The sequence below is a fragment of the Anastrepha obliqua genome, chromosome 1 (assembly GCF_027943255.1).
Source record: "Anastrepha obliqua isolate idAnaObli1 chromosome 1, idAnaObli1_1.0, whole genome shotgun sequence".
In the NCBI taxonomy this organism is placed as follows: Eukaryota; Metazoa; Arthropoda; class Insecta; order Diptera; family Tephritidae; genus Anastrepha; species Anastrepha obliqua.
Genome location: NC_072892.1, coordinates 27,163,499 through 27,180,686, shown reverse-complemented (window position 1 = coordinate 27,180,686; position 17,188 = coordinate 27,163,499). Strand labels below are relative to the sequence as shown.

Genomic DNA, 17,188 nt, shown 5'->3' with positions numbered 1-17,188 from the left:
TTGGTAAACAACAAAAGTGCACATGATACGTAAAATGGGCGTGTGCTTATGTAAGCAAGTACGTTTGCCCTTTTGATGAGAATAGAGGGGGCAACGACGGTATAATAGGAGAAAGTAAGGTAGAGTGATGTCGCAACTTGTGTTTTGTGCATACGTTTACGTGTATACGCCTACATACTTACATATGTAAGTGCTACTAAGTGTTGTAAGTGTCGATTTAGGCTGCAAATGTTGACAAATAAAACTTGCCAGCGGGCAGAATTTGCCGCAGCTGCTTGAGAGTTGTTGAAAAGGGCAGAAAGGTTTGGGTAAGAGGGTGGGCGGTTGTAATGAGTCTAAATAACAACAATTAAACAAATTACAAAGAAAGAAGTAGTACCAAGCCACTCATGGCTCATGGGAGAAGGACAAGTGGTTATGTGAATATCCATTTTCAAACAAAGCTTTCTACAAATTAAGACTTTTTAAATTATAAATTTAAATTATAAATACATATATATATAAATTTGTGGCATCTACATCTTTGATATTATGAAATATTGATAAATGATATCTGCTCTTAAAATGTAGTCAAAATCGAAATTGATCGCATGCGTCATTTGTTTTAAATGTAGTCGTGGCAGACCATGATTCAATCATTAAAGGTTTGCTCACTAGTGACATTCGATTTTTGACACTCCCTTACAAAAGGTTGTATTTAAGAAGGTAAATAAGTGGAAAATATTAAATCCTTTTTTGTAAAAATGGTAGCAAAAAAGAATTTTCTTACTTAAATGGAAAGAAACTGCGAACGGTTTAAAAAATAAATTTTAATTAATATTTGAAAGTAAGGAATGGTACAAATATAATTTATTAGCGGAAATTGCCAAGTCTAATATTAAAACAAGAAATTATTTCACTTAATCCAAGATTTTATTTTGTGAATTAATTTTTAAATTTAAAACAGATCGCGAAGTTTTGCCAATATGAAATTATTTTGTTAAAAATAAATAAATAATTGACACGGACAATTCTGTTAGGTGTTTGGTCGAGATCCTCCTCCTATTTATAGTGCGTTCCACAAATGGAAGGACCTACAGTTTTAAGCCGATTCCGGTAGATGGTTTTTTATGAGAAGCTTTTTCATGCTGGTACTGTGCTTTGCTAAGCCTCCTCTGGACACTTCATCCATCCGTGGGAAGGTGGGCTCATTGGAAATAAGTTCCGTTAATCCCAACTTTCTATAATGAGGTATGCAATGTTATCGATCGCGTCGGGACTACCCAACTATTCTCCCTGTCGTAACTCTTTGGAAAATGCTAGCTCTTTGCAAAACATGAATTCCGTCTAAATCACCACATCATAAGAAAAAAAGAGGTTGTCTGCAAAGTCGGTTTACTGACGATAGTTTAACGTGATAACGTCATAAGAAAATACTGATTGAATGGTTGCATTTTTCAAAAGAAAACTTTTATTTTATTTGTTTGATACATATTTTGTATGGATATAGAGAATGAGTTAACATTAACATAACATATACTTTAACATAACATAACATAACATAACATAACATAACATGACATAACACAACACAACACAACACAACATAACATAACATAACATAATTAACATAACATAACATAACATAACATAACATAACATAACATAACATAACATAACATAACATAACATAACATAACATAACATAACATAACATAACATAACATAACATAACATAACATAACATAACATAACATAACATAACATAACATAACATAACATAACATAACATAACATAACATAACATAACATAACATAACATAACATAACATAACATAACATAACATAACATAACATAACATAACATAACATAACATAACATAACATAACATAACATAACATAACATAACATAACATAACATAACGTAACATAACATAACATAACATAACATAACATAACATAACATAACATAACGTAACATAACATAACATAACATAACATAACATAACATAACATAACATAACATAACATAACATAACATAACATAACATAATCTAACATAACATAACATAACATAACATAACATAACATAACATAACATAACGTAACATAACATAACATAACATAACATAACATAACATAACATAACATAACATAACATAACATAACATAACATAACATAACAAATTACCCCGTATTAAAGCACTTATCAACAGCTTTCATTTGATACCCATATTGTACATACACAACCAAAGGTTACCCGGGTCCACGTTTTGGCCTATATCTCGAGACCCCAGTCACGGAGCGGCATGAAAAATACTCTGTACTAAAGCATTCACCAACAGCTTCCATTTGATACCCATATTGTACATACACATCCGAAGGTTACCCGGGTCAACGTTTTGACCTATATCTCGAGACCCTATCTACCAATAGGTATTCGAACTATACGGAAATCATCTTCAATACCTACTTAACAATGTGCGTAAGTTTGGTTTAATTCGGTTCAAAGACACGGCGGGTCCACGTTTTGGCATATATTTCGAGACCCTAGTCATCAATAGGTATGAAAATTACCCCGTATTAAAGCACTTATCAACAGCTTTCATTTGATATCCATATTGTACAAACACATTCTAGGGTCCACGTTTTGGTCTCTATCTCGAGATCCTAGTCAGGGAGCGGATGGAAATACTCTGAACTAAAGCATTCACCAACAGCTTCCATTTGATACCCATATCGTACATACACATCCGAAGGTTACCCGGGTCAACGTTTTGACCTATATCTCGAGACCCTATCTACCAATAGGTATTCAAACTATACGGAAATCATATTCAATACCTACTTAACAATGTGTGTAAGTTTGGTTTAATTCGGTTCAAAGACACGGCGGGTCCACGTTTTGGCATATATTTCGAGACCCTAGTCATCAATAGGTATGAAAATTACCCCGTATTAAAGCACTTATCAACAGCTTTCATTTGATATCCATATTGTACAAACACATTCTAGGGTCCACGTTTTGGTCTCTATCTCGAGATCCTAGTCAGGGAGCGGATGGAAATACTCTGAACTAAAGCATTCACCAACAGCTTCCATTTGATACCCATATCGTACATACACATCCGAAGGTTACCCGGGTCAACGTTTTGACCTATATCTCGAGACCCTATCTACCAATAGGTATTCAAACTATACGGAAATCATCTTCAATACCTACTTAACAATGTGTGTAAGTTTGGTTTAATTCGGTGCAAAGACACGGCGGGTCCACGTTTTGGCATATATTTCCAGACCCTAGTCATCAATAGGTATGAAAATTACCCCGTATTAAAGCACTTATCAACAGCTTTCATTTGATACCCATATTGTACATACACATCCGCAGGTTACCCGGGTCCACGTTTTGATCTATATCTCGAGCCCTATTTCCAAAATAAAATATAATCCATGTTACTCGTGATGTAGCTTTCGAATGGTGAAAGAATTTTTAAAATCGGTCCAGTAGTTTTTGAGCCTATTCATTACAACCAAACAAACAAAGTTTTCCTCTTTATAATATTAGTATAGATATGGTAAATATTACCATACATTTTTTCCTTCAGATATAATAAAAAAATAATAATAATAACATTAAAACAACAGGTATTATTAACAAACTTGGTTTTATTTTAAATTCTTCAAGTAAATCAAATTAATAATAATCAATAAGAAGGCATATGCCAATACAAATACGTGAATTTATATATGTACATATGCGCATATACATACATATATACGCTCACTTAAGTAGGGGAGAGCAAGATGTCGAACGTTGCCGTTCGTTTGCTTTGTTTGCTTTGTCGTTCCTTCCGCGCTTTCGCTTGCAGTTCATTCAATGCAATGAGCAAGGTAACTACATATGAGCAAGGTAACACTAATATGAGCAAGGTAACACTCATGAGCAAGGTAACTACATATGAGCAAGGTAACACTAATATGAGCAAGGTAACTACATATGAGCAAGGTAACACTAATGAGCAAGGTAACACTAAAGAGCAAGGTAACACTAATGAGCAAGGTAACTACATATGAGCAAGGTAACGACACATTTTTTCGTGCGTGCAGCCTGTTAAATCGAATTATAAGACGTTATCACGTCAAAAACTAAATTCACCACTCATCGATCTCGGATTGCGTCAATTACTTTACCATGTCCTGATATACCGATGAAAACTCTTTAGCGAGTTTTTGCTCGTAAGACCATTTTGAAAATAAAATGTGTTTTCTACAAATTTTACTTTTCCTCCACTTTTACTCAAAATTTCTAGAGCTAGCAACCCAGTGTCTTGCTAAGGGAGCCGATTTGTCAAGAGAGAACGAGAAAGCTGCTTACTGAGCAAACCTTTTATTATTGAATCATGGTGGCAGACGTTTGATTACGTATACGCAGTGTAGGTCGAAAAGCTGATCAAACCGACGTCATTGAAATATTTTTGATAGATTTGATCGTTTCACTTATTTCAAATAATAAAATATAAAATTTTCAAAAATACCTCAAAGCGCTTTTAAAGGTGTTTCCACACGCCTGATTGGAAAAAGCTAATGGAAAGCAAAACTAGCTCGAAATAGCAACAGAATGGAAATTTCGAAGGCTGTTTTTACAAGGTGGTACAAAGTTAATCATCCGATTTTGATTTTGAATAACTTTTTTAAAAATGATTTTAAGTGAAGGAAATATTTATTTAGACCTTTACACGCTTTCCTGCTTGTCTGTGTGTATACTGAAGCTGTCTAGTTCACAGGTGTCAAATATGACTGACGTACGACGCCTTTTGCAAAAAATGTAAATTTTCTCATAGAGTGACTGGTTTTGCGCCACCTTGTCGCTTAAAAACCTTAAAGAAGCCAACGACACTCATTTTGAAGTAGTAGTTATTATAAAAAAAAACGTCCTAATCACCTCTTAAATTCGAGTTACTTTTTTATATGTTTGTAGAGGCTTTACAATTTATGAATTATAAATAAATAATATTTCCTGAATGTGTCCCGAGTGTGTAGGTACAGTTGAGAATTCTTTTAGTAAATTTTTTAATGAAGTGCCTAACATACTTTGAGCACATATTACCTACCGAAGCTTCAATTATTCACATAAACTCTACCCCCGAGACAACTCCTGTGGCAGCCGGTTTAGAATAGTCAACTCATTTAGACCCAGGTAGCTGCGTTGTGGTACCTCTGTGTAACACGTGAACCTCAGTGTTTATTCCTCATGTAACCATCTAGATGCTCTTATGAAGCGTAGTATAGGCTTAATCCCAACTTAGCCTAACCTAACCAGAAATATTCTTTGGCTATACGGATTTTCAATAAGGACAAAACAGCATGAAATGATCGAGAGGTCACTTGTTAAGTTACTGGGATCATGTAAGGTTAAAATCTTTGCTCCATTGCAACAGAAATATTCAATAGTGAAAATATTTACTCGTGTTTGTCCATCAGCGTGCACAACTAATTATTATTAACTATCTAATTAAGTCCTCCATCCATCGCTTTGTCTGCAGTGACAGCCAAGCTGCGCTCATGGCTTTAGACAGCTCCCCAACCACTTCAAAGGTAGTCGAGTCCTGTAAATCCAGACTGAACTATGTCGGTAGACATAATAGCCTGATACTAACATGGGTCCCGGGACACGTGGGTATCGCGGGTAACGAGATCTCTGACTCTTTAGCCATAATGGGCTCTTAGGCCAACTGCCTTGCCCGGAGACTGTTCTGCCTACTCCCTTCAGCAGCCATCAAAGCCACGGCTGAGAGTGGCTGCAGATGGACAAAACTAATATTACCTGTCATGTCAGACCGACTGTCACAAATCCTCCTGTCATTATGCAGAAGGGACTGCAGACAGCTGTTTGGACTGATGACGGGCCACTTTCTGTGGGCGAAGCACATGGAAAAGGTAGGCATCTCAGACAGTGTACTCTGCCCAGCTTGTGAAGAGGAGGATGAGACGGCGGACCACTTCATGTGTGCCTAGCCTTCGCTCGAATCAGGCTTGAGGTCTTTGGCACTGATGTGTTAAGAAGCAACCACCTTGGCTACTTGCCACCACAAGATCTACTCAGATTTCTTCAGAGTCGAGTAGATTTAAAGAAAATTAAAAAGAGAATCCGAGTGCAGTAGAATGGACTTAATTGTGTCCTGTACTTGCTAGTCTGTCCCAACAAAAAAAAAAAAAAAAAAAAAAAAAGTTGCGACCACCGACTCAGAATTTCATTTGTATTTTTTAATGATATTCAAATACAAATGTTGACCCTAAATAGCGTTTTGACATTGAAAATAAAATAAAATAAAATAAAATAAAATAAAATAAAATAAAATAAAATAAAATAAAATAAAATAAAATAAAATAAAATAAAATAAAATAAAATAAAATAAAATAAAATAAAATAAAATAAAATAAAATAAAATAAAATAAAATAAAATAAAATAAAATAAAATAAAATAAAATAAAATAAAATAAAATAAAATAAAACCAACATAAAATAAAATAAAATAAAATAAAATAAAATAAAATAAAATAAAATAAAATAAAATAAAATAAAATAAAATAAAATAAAATAAAATAAAATAAAATAAAATAAAACCAACAGGTCGATATTTGCCGAAACGGAGGGTACCATTTTCGCCATACAAGATGGTGTGATTCCAACGAGAAATTACATTAAATACGTAATGCGAGATCCAAATGCCGCTGCAGACAGATGCCGAAGATGCAATAGTCGAAGTGAGACATTAGACCACGTGCTAGCGGGATGCACCACACTGGCAAACTCTATGTACCTGAAGCGACATAATGACATCGCGAAAATAATCCATCTAAAACTGACGCAGATGTACAACTTCAATCCAAGCAAAATACCGTACTTCAGATACACCCCAGAACCTGTTCAAGAAGACTCCAACTACCTTCTATATTACGACCGAACAATTTTAACAAATGCCACAAGAGACCACAATAGACCAGATATTTTCCTTATTGATAAATCTCAAGCGGCTGGTTATATAGTTGATATTGCTGTTCCTCTAAACAGAAACATGCAAAAAACATATGCAGAAAAAATATCCAAATATTCTGACTTAGGCATTGATGTCAAACGCCAGTGGAAGCTAAGGAAGGTGCACATACTACCAATTATCATCTCAGCCCACGGACTAGTGCATAAAAACTTAGCAGACAACGTGAAAACTCTCCAACTCCCAGAATATTTAATTTTCGACATGCAGAAAGCAGCTTTACTCAATTCTTGCCATACAGTCCGAAACTTTTTACAGTAAACGTTTTTCTTGTTAGTAAATTTGTTAACTATTTTGTATAATATTTATATACATATATATTTAATTGTAATATTTTGTACCTGTTATTGTATAAATTATTGGCTTGCAGCAAAGCTGTCGCCAATTAATGTAAAACACTCCTTCTTTGGGATGCAATAAAAAAAAAAAAAAAAAAAAAAAAAAAAAAAAAAATAAAATAAAATAAAATAAAATATATTCTATTTGAATTTCAATCAAAAAATAAATTTAGACGTGTTTGCATTTAAATACTAAATATAAAATCGGATAAGAATTCAGCGCAAACGGCTGAAGGCACATATTCAGAAGGTAAACTATTAATCTGCACATGTTTCCACCTGAGCCAAACAGACACAAGTTCTGTCAAATTCGCCAAAATTTAGGAAGCGGTATTCGGGTTGGCGCCACTTTTGTGTTCTCTACATCGTGGATTGCAACTCAATTAGGTTATTCGAGTTTTCAACTTTTATTAAAAAATCGTTCTGTTATACTTTTCCCAATTAAGAAACAGGTAAGCAATCTAACAACTTAATGCTCACCGGAAAATAATATTAGACAGAGAGAAGGATGGTGGATAGTAAAGCAGCTACGCTGAGGTAAAGTTAAAATAAGTGAAAGTGAATTTCGAAAAACAGCTCGTGATGACAACTTTGCTACTTTTTCATTGAAAGAACTACAAGGAGGCTCATGAAAAGAACTTATATTAAATCTACTAACTCTTAGTGCCTTAATATTTACCAGAGTTCATTATAAAGACTCGCAAATGATTTTGGTAAGAAAGATAGCTGTAACAGGTGGACAACACAAATGTTTAGTAACGTCATTATGACTTAAGTGAAGTGTGGTGGAAGAGTGAAAGTAAGGGGAAAGATTTTCAATAAGGTGTGAACTTGTTGTTCAGATGAGTTTTATGTTTCAAACGCAAAAGCTACATCTTAGAAAACCCTAATAAAACATTGCATTTTGGTTTTCAGTGAACTCTGCATCCAAAGTGAGACCAAATTTCAACTTGATCTTCTGGTAACTACAGAAGTAAATAAAAAGTTATCATAAAACAAAAAAATGTGCGCCTGTCTGACAATAACAGTCTAACAGCAAGCATGTGAGGGTGCTGACTACCAGAGCTGCGGAAAGGATAACAGCACTAATAACAGAACTTGAAAGTGTTGTTAAAAGTGAAGTGGACGGCCAGTTCGCTGTTATTGGGTGAATAACAACAGTGCTAGAGGGCAACTAACTACCGTTAAAAAGCTCTTGAGAGCATTTAAAGCACCAAGTGGCTGTGCTTACGCGGCAAATGGACAAATATCCGCGCACACAAGCCATTACAAGTATTTGCATACATGAAATGCCATAAAAGGCGACTGATATGAAGCGCGCTTAAAGGGAACGCGGAACGTAGATGTAAAAAGAAGTGGGTGAAAGAATTTAAAGGCGGAAGGTGCCGCCACCCATCGGAGCACAATTGTTGACATGCGCGTCTGTTAAGAGCGGATACACATTTAGATGTAGCTCATATAAACTCTTGTTAATAAGAGAAGGAGGAGGATTGGTATTTCATTAGTAGAAGTTAAAACATATGTACAAATATTATCTGAAAGAAAAAGCAAAAGAAAAAGCAAACGTTGGCGCATGTAATCGGCAGTCGCTTGGCGGTCGGACTTCGGCTAAGCGCAGAAAATACTGCTGCTAACGCATTGATACGTGTATTTCCATACGAAAACTATGTGAAACTGATAGTAGTAGTAGCGGCAACAAAGTCCAAGTTAACAGGGCTCCAATTTGCAGCAAGAACAGCAGTAGCAGCAGAAAATAGCAACCGACGAGTAGCGTTTAGCATCAGTTGCGTGTTTGGACTGCTCGTGTACACAGGTTTGTCTTTTGGCCACGGTGAATCGGTATTTATTTATTTTACTTGACTGTAAAGTGCTGTGGCTAGAAAGCGTGCGCTTGCATAAACTCTTGTGTGCGTTAAAACTTAACCTTTTCTCTGTTTAATGTGAATTAATAATATTTGTTTGATAAGAAAAACGGTGAACCGGATGAAAAGTGCGGTAATTTCTTAAAGACATCGAATAATTTTTTTGCTGCTATGTGTATGTATACACCGTTGCTCTTTCCAATCTTTTCTGCTGTCCTTAAATCTGTTATCTGCAATGACTTTAGTCATTGTGGCATCTTCCTGTAAAAGGAAGGAATTCTATATGAAATGTTTTAACCTAATACGGTCGCTGCTTTGCCATTTCTTTTGTACCCTCTAATTGTTTCGCTGTATAACGAGATATATATATTTTTTTACGAACAAAAGGGCTGCGGCGTTGGCAGACAGACTACTACTGCTCGCATTAAAAAGAAAAAAAAAAGTTAACAAATGAAGCTGGATGCTTGGCGTAGCGAGTAGAAGTTGTAGCAGCAGCAACACGAGATGAGCCAGGAATATAAATGAAGCAGAATAATAGGAGAGGAAGATAGTCGCAAAGCGCAGATGAAAGAAAAATCAGAGACTGTGCAATGTGCGTGAGTGTACGAATTGCGTGGAATGTGCGAAATGTAAGCAGTTAGATCTAATAATGATGTAAAGAAAGAGAGAAAATAGTGAAAATTGAAAGTTTGCAAACGACGAATTGTGTGGCTGGGCATGTGGGAGTGTGTGCTGTGAAGGCACACAGAACCTACTCGTGCTGTCGGTGCAGAAGTGATTTAAATTGAAATAGTTGAAAAATTTAATTAGATGTTTAATTGGTTTTAAAATGAGTGTCTACAAATAATTACAAATAAAAAAATATATTACTATATTTTTCAGCGGAAGTCTTAAAAAGCGTTTAACGAATTAATTTTTTTTTGAGAAAAATTTGTTGTATCAGCAACATTGTTGCAAATTTTTTTTCGTGTCTCACACCACAGCAGGCAAACGAAAAGCAAAGCAAAAGGAAAAAAGTAAGAAAAAACGAGAGAACGTTGGCCATCAACAACAGACAGCAGGGCTCCACAAAGTGTTAAGCAAAGTTAAATGCAAACTACAATAGCAACAAACGCAAGTTTAACGTATTATAATAATAATAATTGTAATAATAATAATATTTGTAGTAATAATAATAATTAAAGCAAGAACGGAAGCAGTTTATTATAACAAAAGATGTAGATTGTAAAAAATTAGAAAAAAAGAAAACAAATAAACAAAAAAGTAAAAACAAGTAAAAAAGTAATAAAATAATAATATAATAACATAATAAACACAAACACTACAAAAATCAAAGAAAGAAGGCAGATAAAATAAAAATAATAGAAAAACAGAAAAAAGAGAAAAAATAAAAAAGAGAAAAAAATTAATAAAATAATAACATTATAAAATATAAGAAGGCAGATAAAATAAAAATAATAGAAAAAGGAAAAGAAACGAACAAATAAAAAATATAAAAAATTATTAATTACTAACATAATAAACATTAACATAAACCTAGTAATAATAATAAAAATAGGTAAAACAAAATAAAATACAATAAAAGAAGAGAGATAAAATAAAAAAGTCAATAAAATAATAACATAACAATCATAAACATAAAGATAATACTACGAATAAAATAGAATAAGTACAAAAAAACTAGGGAAGAATGGAAGACAAATCTTACCGAAATCGATGGCCCTCTGATTATATATACAGATGGTTCAAAACAAGACGGTAAAGTGGGATTTGGAATCTTTTCCAATTCCCCTCACATCAATCTATCATTTAGATTACCCGACTACTGTAGTGTATTCCAAGCGGAAGTATGCGCTATCTGGTATGCTGCGAAAACTCTCTTAGAAAATAGAATATCACAGCTCCTCTTATACCCACTCAGATGTGGTTCGATCCTGTCTCTTATCTCTTAACGAAATAAGTGTTCAGAATTCTGTCCAAGTTATCTGGATACCGGGTCACAGTGGATTCGAAGGTAACTGCAAAGCTGATGAGCTCGCAAGAGCTCAAATGTTAGTAACTTACCCACAATCCACATTCCGCTCTCAACATGTAAAATGCTCATTGATCGAGAATTTCACAGCATTGCTGATCGGAGGTGGCGAGTGGAAACTACTTGCGTTACGACCAGACAAATCTGGCCATACTACAATCTGAAACAGACCAAAACCCTTATAAGTCTTTCGAAACACGAACTAAGGCATATAATATCTTTTATCACGACCTGTGCAGGCATTTGCTGTGTAGTTGTCCCGGTCTAGCCAGAAGTCGACTCTCTCTTCTAGGCTCTCCAACAATTGACAATCTTTCAGTACTCTCGAACCTGAAAATCGAATCTCATCAAATTCTCGAAACGAATTAATATCTTTGACCAAAATCTACAATAAAAATCTCGGTTAGGTGGGGAAATCATATAACATAATGAGCTTTAGGGCAATACAACGGACCCAACTTGCGGTCTATGTGGCACTCCGATGCGGGGTCATCCTTAAACCAACCAACCAACCAACCAAGAAGAAATAAAAAATTAGAAAAAAAAGAAAACATACAAACAAATAAAAATAAACAAACAGACAAAAATTAAAAAAGAATGACTAAAATAATAACATAATAAAAATTAGCATAAGCATAATAATAAAAACAAAAGACAAGACGTAAAACAATTAAAGTAAAAGAAAAGAGATAAAATGAAAAAATTAGAACAATAGGAACAAGAAAAGAGAAAAAATTAATAACATAATAAACATAATAATAAAAATAAAATTAGTAAAACAAATAAAATAAAAAAGAAAGATAAAATATTAAAATTAGAAAGAAAGGTACAAATAAAAACAAAGCAAAAAATTAATAAAGTAATAAACATAAACATAAACAAAATAATAAAAATAAAAGAAAATAAGTAAAACAAAATAAAATAAAAGAGGAAAGATAAAATAAAAAAATAAAATGAAATAAAATAAAATAAATAATAAAATGAATATGTCATGCGACATAATAATATAGCAAAGATCCTCCACCAACAACTTGCGATAAAACACGGTCTCTTACAAGCAGAAGTCTTGTATTTTAAATATCAACCAAAGGCAATATTGGAAAATGCAAATTTTAAACTGTACTGGGACAGATTTATTTCCACAGATCAAACCGCAGTTGTCAACAAACCTGACATCATCTTGTTCGACAAGATAGGTAAAACAATCGAAATAATTGATATAGCGGTGCCTCTTAATCGTAACATCCAAAGCGAGGGAAGTGAATATAATTCCAATAATTATATCTTCCACTGAATTAGTGCCTAAGCAGCGAATCAAAAATTTGAAGAAGTATGACTGGCAACGCCTTTTAGAAGACATGCAGAAGTCGACCATACTGGACACATGTGCAATAGTTCGTAGTTTTTAAATATGGTATTTAAGCAATTGCAATCGCATGGGCGTAGAACTTCGACTAGGCTCTACCAGAGTGTAAAGTACAAGTGATGTATAAGTAATGTGGTGTACTTATAATGATAATATTAGAGACCCTCATGCAAATTGACGAAACGGTATCATCGAAAATGAAAGAATTACTAATTCCATGGAAGAGCTTTAGGGCAAACCTGCCGACTAAAGATTCCTTTAAAATAAAAGAAGATTTTTTAGAGTTAGGGCAAATGACTGCCTTCCAACTATTAGATGTGAGCTGTGTGAGCTGCTAGAGCTGACTGAGCTGACTTCTGATAGAATGGCTTTATTTTTATACTTTCTTTTTGCCTTGTTATCAATATACATAATTACAATCAAACATTTGTTGCAAGTAAAAATCAATAACAAAAATTGTAAACACTTAAAATACTATACAATTAAAATTCTGCTTAGGTTGACTTAAATTTTGTTTAGGTTAACCTACTTCACAATGAGTTATGGCTTTGCTTTGGAGTGGGGTATCGTGTGACAAAAAGTGCATTTGGTGTGTGCTATGTGTTTACTTATGTTTCGGGTTTCAAAGTAAAGGGCAAAGAGTTTATGTTATTGAAATTGAAAAAGAATTGTGTCGTTAAAGTGGAGTACATTGAAATGAAAGAATTATGTCACTGAAATTGAAAGTGGAGTGAATTGAAGTGGTTTACTTAATTTGAGTTGGAGTATTAGGAATACTTGGAAGTGAAGTGGAGGTACTCTACACCCCTATGGTTAAGATTGAAAATTACTGTGCTAAGAAATTTGTTTAAATTTTGCAAGTACAGTGGTTTTCAATAAAAATAATTTTATGACTATGAAAGTTTCTTAGTATATCTAAATCTATTTTTAATTCTATGTTTTATAGTACATTTTCTTAAATTTATTTAATATGATAATATTTTAGGTGATTTTGTATTTCTTAAGGGTATTATTATGATATTCTTTAAGCTTATTGTTAATTTGTAATACAGAATTGACTCCTTTACGCTCTACTATGAGATAAGGGCCATGATATGGACTTTGCTGTTTTCTTCTAGTTTCTAGTTTTACAAATACCCAGTCACCTACTTTTAGTTCTGATGTGTTACTGTTCTTGTCATATAGTTCTTTTCTCTTTTGTTTTGTTAGTTTTATCAGTTCTTGTGCCCTAAGAAGTGACTCTTTTAGTCTAAGTTTCATTTCATTTGCGTAATTGTTTATGTTATATACTGGTTGATTGTCCTCGATTATGTCAGTTGGTAAGCGTGGAAGTTTTCCGTATATTAACTCGTACGGTGAAAATTCCGTCTCTATGTTCGGTGTGGTATTAAAAGCAAATGCAAAATAAGGTAGCCATTGGTCCCATTCGTGACTTTCTACGAAGTGTAATAGAAATTCATTTAGGACTCTGTGACTCCTTTCAACTGTTATTGTCTGATGGTGATAGGGTGCTGAAAAGGTCTGCTTTATATTTAGTATTTCGCATATATTTTTCATTAATTCATTTGCAAACTCTGTACCTCGATCAGATTTTAATGTTTTAAAAAGTCCGTATTTTAGTATTACCTGTTCTACTAGTGTCTTTGCGATAGAAATTGCTTCTTTAGTTTTCATTGGGAATAGGATTACGTATTTTGTCAGTTCGCATTGTACCGTTAAAATATATCGGAAACCATTTGATATAATCAATGGTCCTACTGTATCTATGCTTAAATTTTCAAAACTTGTACTAGGTGTGTCCGTTATTGTCATTTTTTCTTTTATGTACTTTGTCTGTTTGTTTCGAGTACATTCTTTACAACTGTTTATATATCGTTTTATCATTTTTCTCATGTTCTTCCATATGTATTTTTGCTTTAATTTTAAGATAGTTTTTCTTATACCCAGATGTCCTCCTAGTGCTGAATTGTGATACTCAAAGATTAATTTTTTTTTTATTTCTTCGTCATTAATTTGTTTTGGGGCTTTATATAAAATTATTCTTAGGGGTCTTAATTTTTCTTCTAATCTTTCACTTTGTAACTTGTTGAATGCATTCTTAAAATCTTCAATATTCATTTCTCTTAATAAATTATCTTTTGCTAGCGCTAGCTTTTCTATATTTCTTTTAGTCGCTATTGATGATAGTTTCGCCATGATTGAAACGTATTTCAGAGGCTCCTCACTATATCGGACTATAATATCCCCTTTTTTATTTATCTGTATTTCGGATCCTTTCATTTTTTCTTCGTATACGAATTTTAATCTTTTTATATTTCTTATATCAGCTATGGACGTACATTCCCAAATGTGAAGTTGGCCTGACTTCGAATGAGAGTTGTAGTTCTCCTTGTCTACCCTGGTGTTATTTTTGGCAGACATTCCCCTTGTTATTACAAACATTTTATTATTGTCATCACAATTCGTTGGTATCATTTTTTTTAGTATGTCTGAGTCTATCTTTATTCGTGATAATGCGTCGGTATTTGTGTTCATTTTGCCTTGCTTGTAGACTATTTCGAAATCATAGTCTGACAAATCAAGTCTAATCCTAATCTAAGTCTAATCTACACTTTTTTTTATTTTCATTAAGGTGCACGAATATTCAATTTTATGTTTATTTAACTGAATGCAAAAAGTCACATTTGTTCTTATGCCGGTTTTGTGCTTAAATATTTGTCAATGATAAAAATTGTAAATTAAATGTTAATATATTTAAATGCATTAGCGAAAAATCTCTATTCAACAATATTTATCATAGCATGTGTGAACAGTTTGATGCGCGTCGTTATTAATATTGAGAATTATTTCACTTTAATTAGCAGCCTAATCACATAAAAATAGTTAATTGTTACCTAATAACAACTTCATACTTTTAATTACATTATTTTATGCATTAATCAGCAAATAATCAGTCATAAACAAAATTGGGATATTCACAATCCAAAATATATATAATATATGTATATGTAGTTATATAAAGTACAATGTATGCTGTATGATAGTTAGTTTTTCAATCATTACTTTATTGCAAGAAGTGGCATTTTTATTTTAAATTACTTTAGCTTTTTGTTACTGTTGTTTTGAACTTCGCATGTAGCGCACTGCCTTGTAGACTCTGACGGACTTCACGTCGTTGAAGGTGAGAGTAGTCACTAGCTCGGAGTTAGTGAATTCACGAATAATGGTCGATGGTTTGTCACCCTTCTGTTCTTGCACCAATTTGTTGCCATCCAGAGTGAAGACGCTCTTCACTTTGCGACCATCAAGTGTCTCTTCATCGAATTCCTCGCCCAGCTTGAAGTTGACCGTGGTTGTCTTGAAGGTTGAGGTAGTGGTGAAAGAGTAATTATCACCATCCTTCTTCAGTTCAACGGTGGGGCTGATACTGTTAAACATTTTGCCTAGAACCATGCCGACACCCAATTCCTTCATGTATTCGTCGAAGTTTTCACTCTTTTCTAATTTGTATTTCTTTCCTTCCCAGACAGCCATTTTTACTAATGATTTATTTAGCGTTTAGGATCGTCCGTAGGATCGTCCATGTAAAGTACAAGTGATGTATAAGTAATGTGGTGTACTTATAATGATAATATTAGAGACCCTCATGCAAATTGACGAAACGGTATCATCGAAAATGAAAGAATTACTAATTCCATGGAAGAGCTTTAGGGCAAACCTGCCGACTAAAGATTCCTTTAAAATAAAAGAAGATTTTTTAGAGTTAGGGCAAATGACTGCCTTCCAACTATTAGATGTGAGCTGTGTGAGCTGCTAGAGCTGACTGAGCTGACTTCTGATAGAATGGCTTTATTTTTATACTTTCTTTTTGCCTTGTTATCAATATACATAATTACAATCAAACATTTGTTGCAAGTAAAAATCAATAACAAAAATTGTAAACACTTAAAATACTATACAATTAAAATTCTGCTTAGGTTGACTTAAATTTTGTTTAGGTTAACCTACTTCACAATGAGTTATGGCTTTGCTTTGGAGTGGGGTATCGTGTGACAAAAAGTGCATTTGGTGTGTGCTATGTGTTTACTTATGTTTCGGGTTTCAAAGTAAAGGGCAAAGAGTTTATGTTATTGAAATTGAAAAAGAATTGTGTCGTTAAAGTGGAGTACATTGAAATGAAAGAATTATGTCACTGAAATTGAAAGTGGAGTGAATTGAAGTGGTTTACTTAATTTGAGTTGGAGTATTAGGAATACTTGGAAGTGAAGTGGAGGTACTCTACAAGAGCACAATCCCTTGAAAATTTTATCCGGGATGTGTAATCTCCGGCAATAGCCGAGATGCATTAAGCTAAAAAAAAAATAAATAAATATTGAACCAAAATAAGTCGCAAATTAGACTTAAATGATTAAAAAAGCCTAAACTAAAAGTAGAAGAAAAGATTTACTAATAAAACTGTAATCAAAAAAACCCTCGTATGAAAAGAATGGAAAAATGTAAAAATAAATAGAGACATCATAAAATTATAAGCTAAATATATAATATATTTTAT

General features: G+C 33.4%; 1 protein-coding gene across 1 annotated transcript; it reads right to left on the bottom strand.

The window, feature by feature from the left end:
- Positions 1-15,747: 15,747 nt before the first annotated feature.
- On the bottom strand, positions 15,748-16,191 carry LOC129244590 (probable fatty acid-binding protein). Its single transcript, XM_054882350.1, has one exon. It carries the CDS (start codon positions 16,168-16,170, stop codon positions 15,748-15,750), a length of 423 nt encoding a protein of 140 aa, XP_054738325.1. The 5' UTR covers positions 16,171-16,191.
- Between the last annotated feature and the right edge of the window lie 997 nt (positions 16,192-17,188).

Coding starts and splice junctions, on each gene's coding strand:
- LOC129244590 (XM_054882350.1), bottom strand. CDS start 16,170: ATGGCTGTCTGGGAAGGAAAGAAATACAAATTAGAAAAGAGTGAAAAC.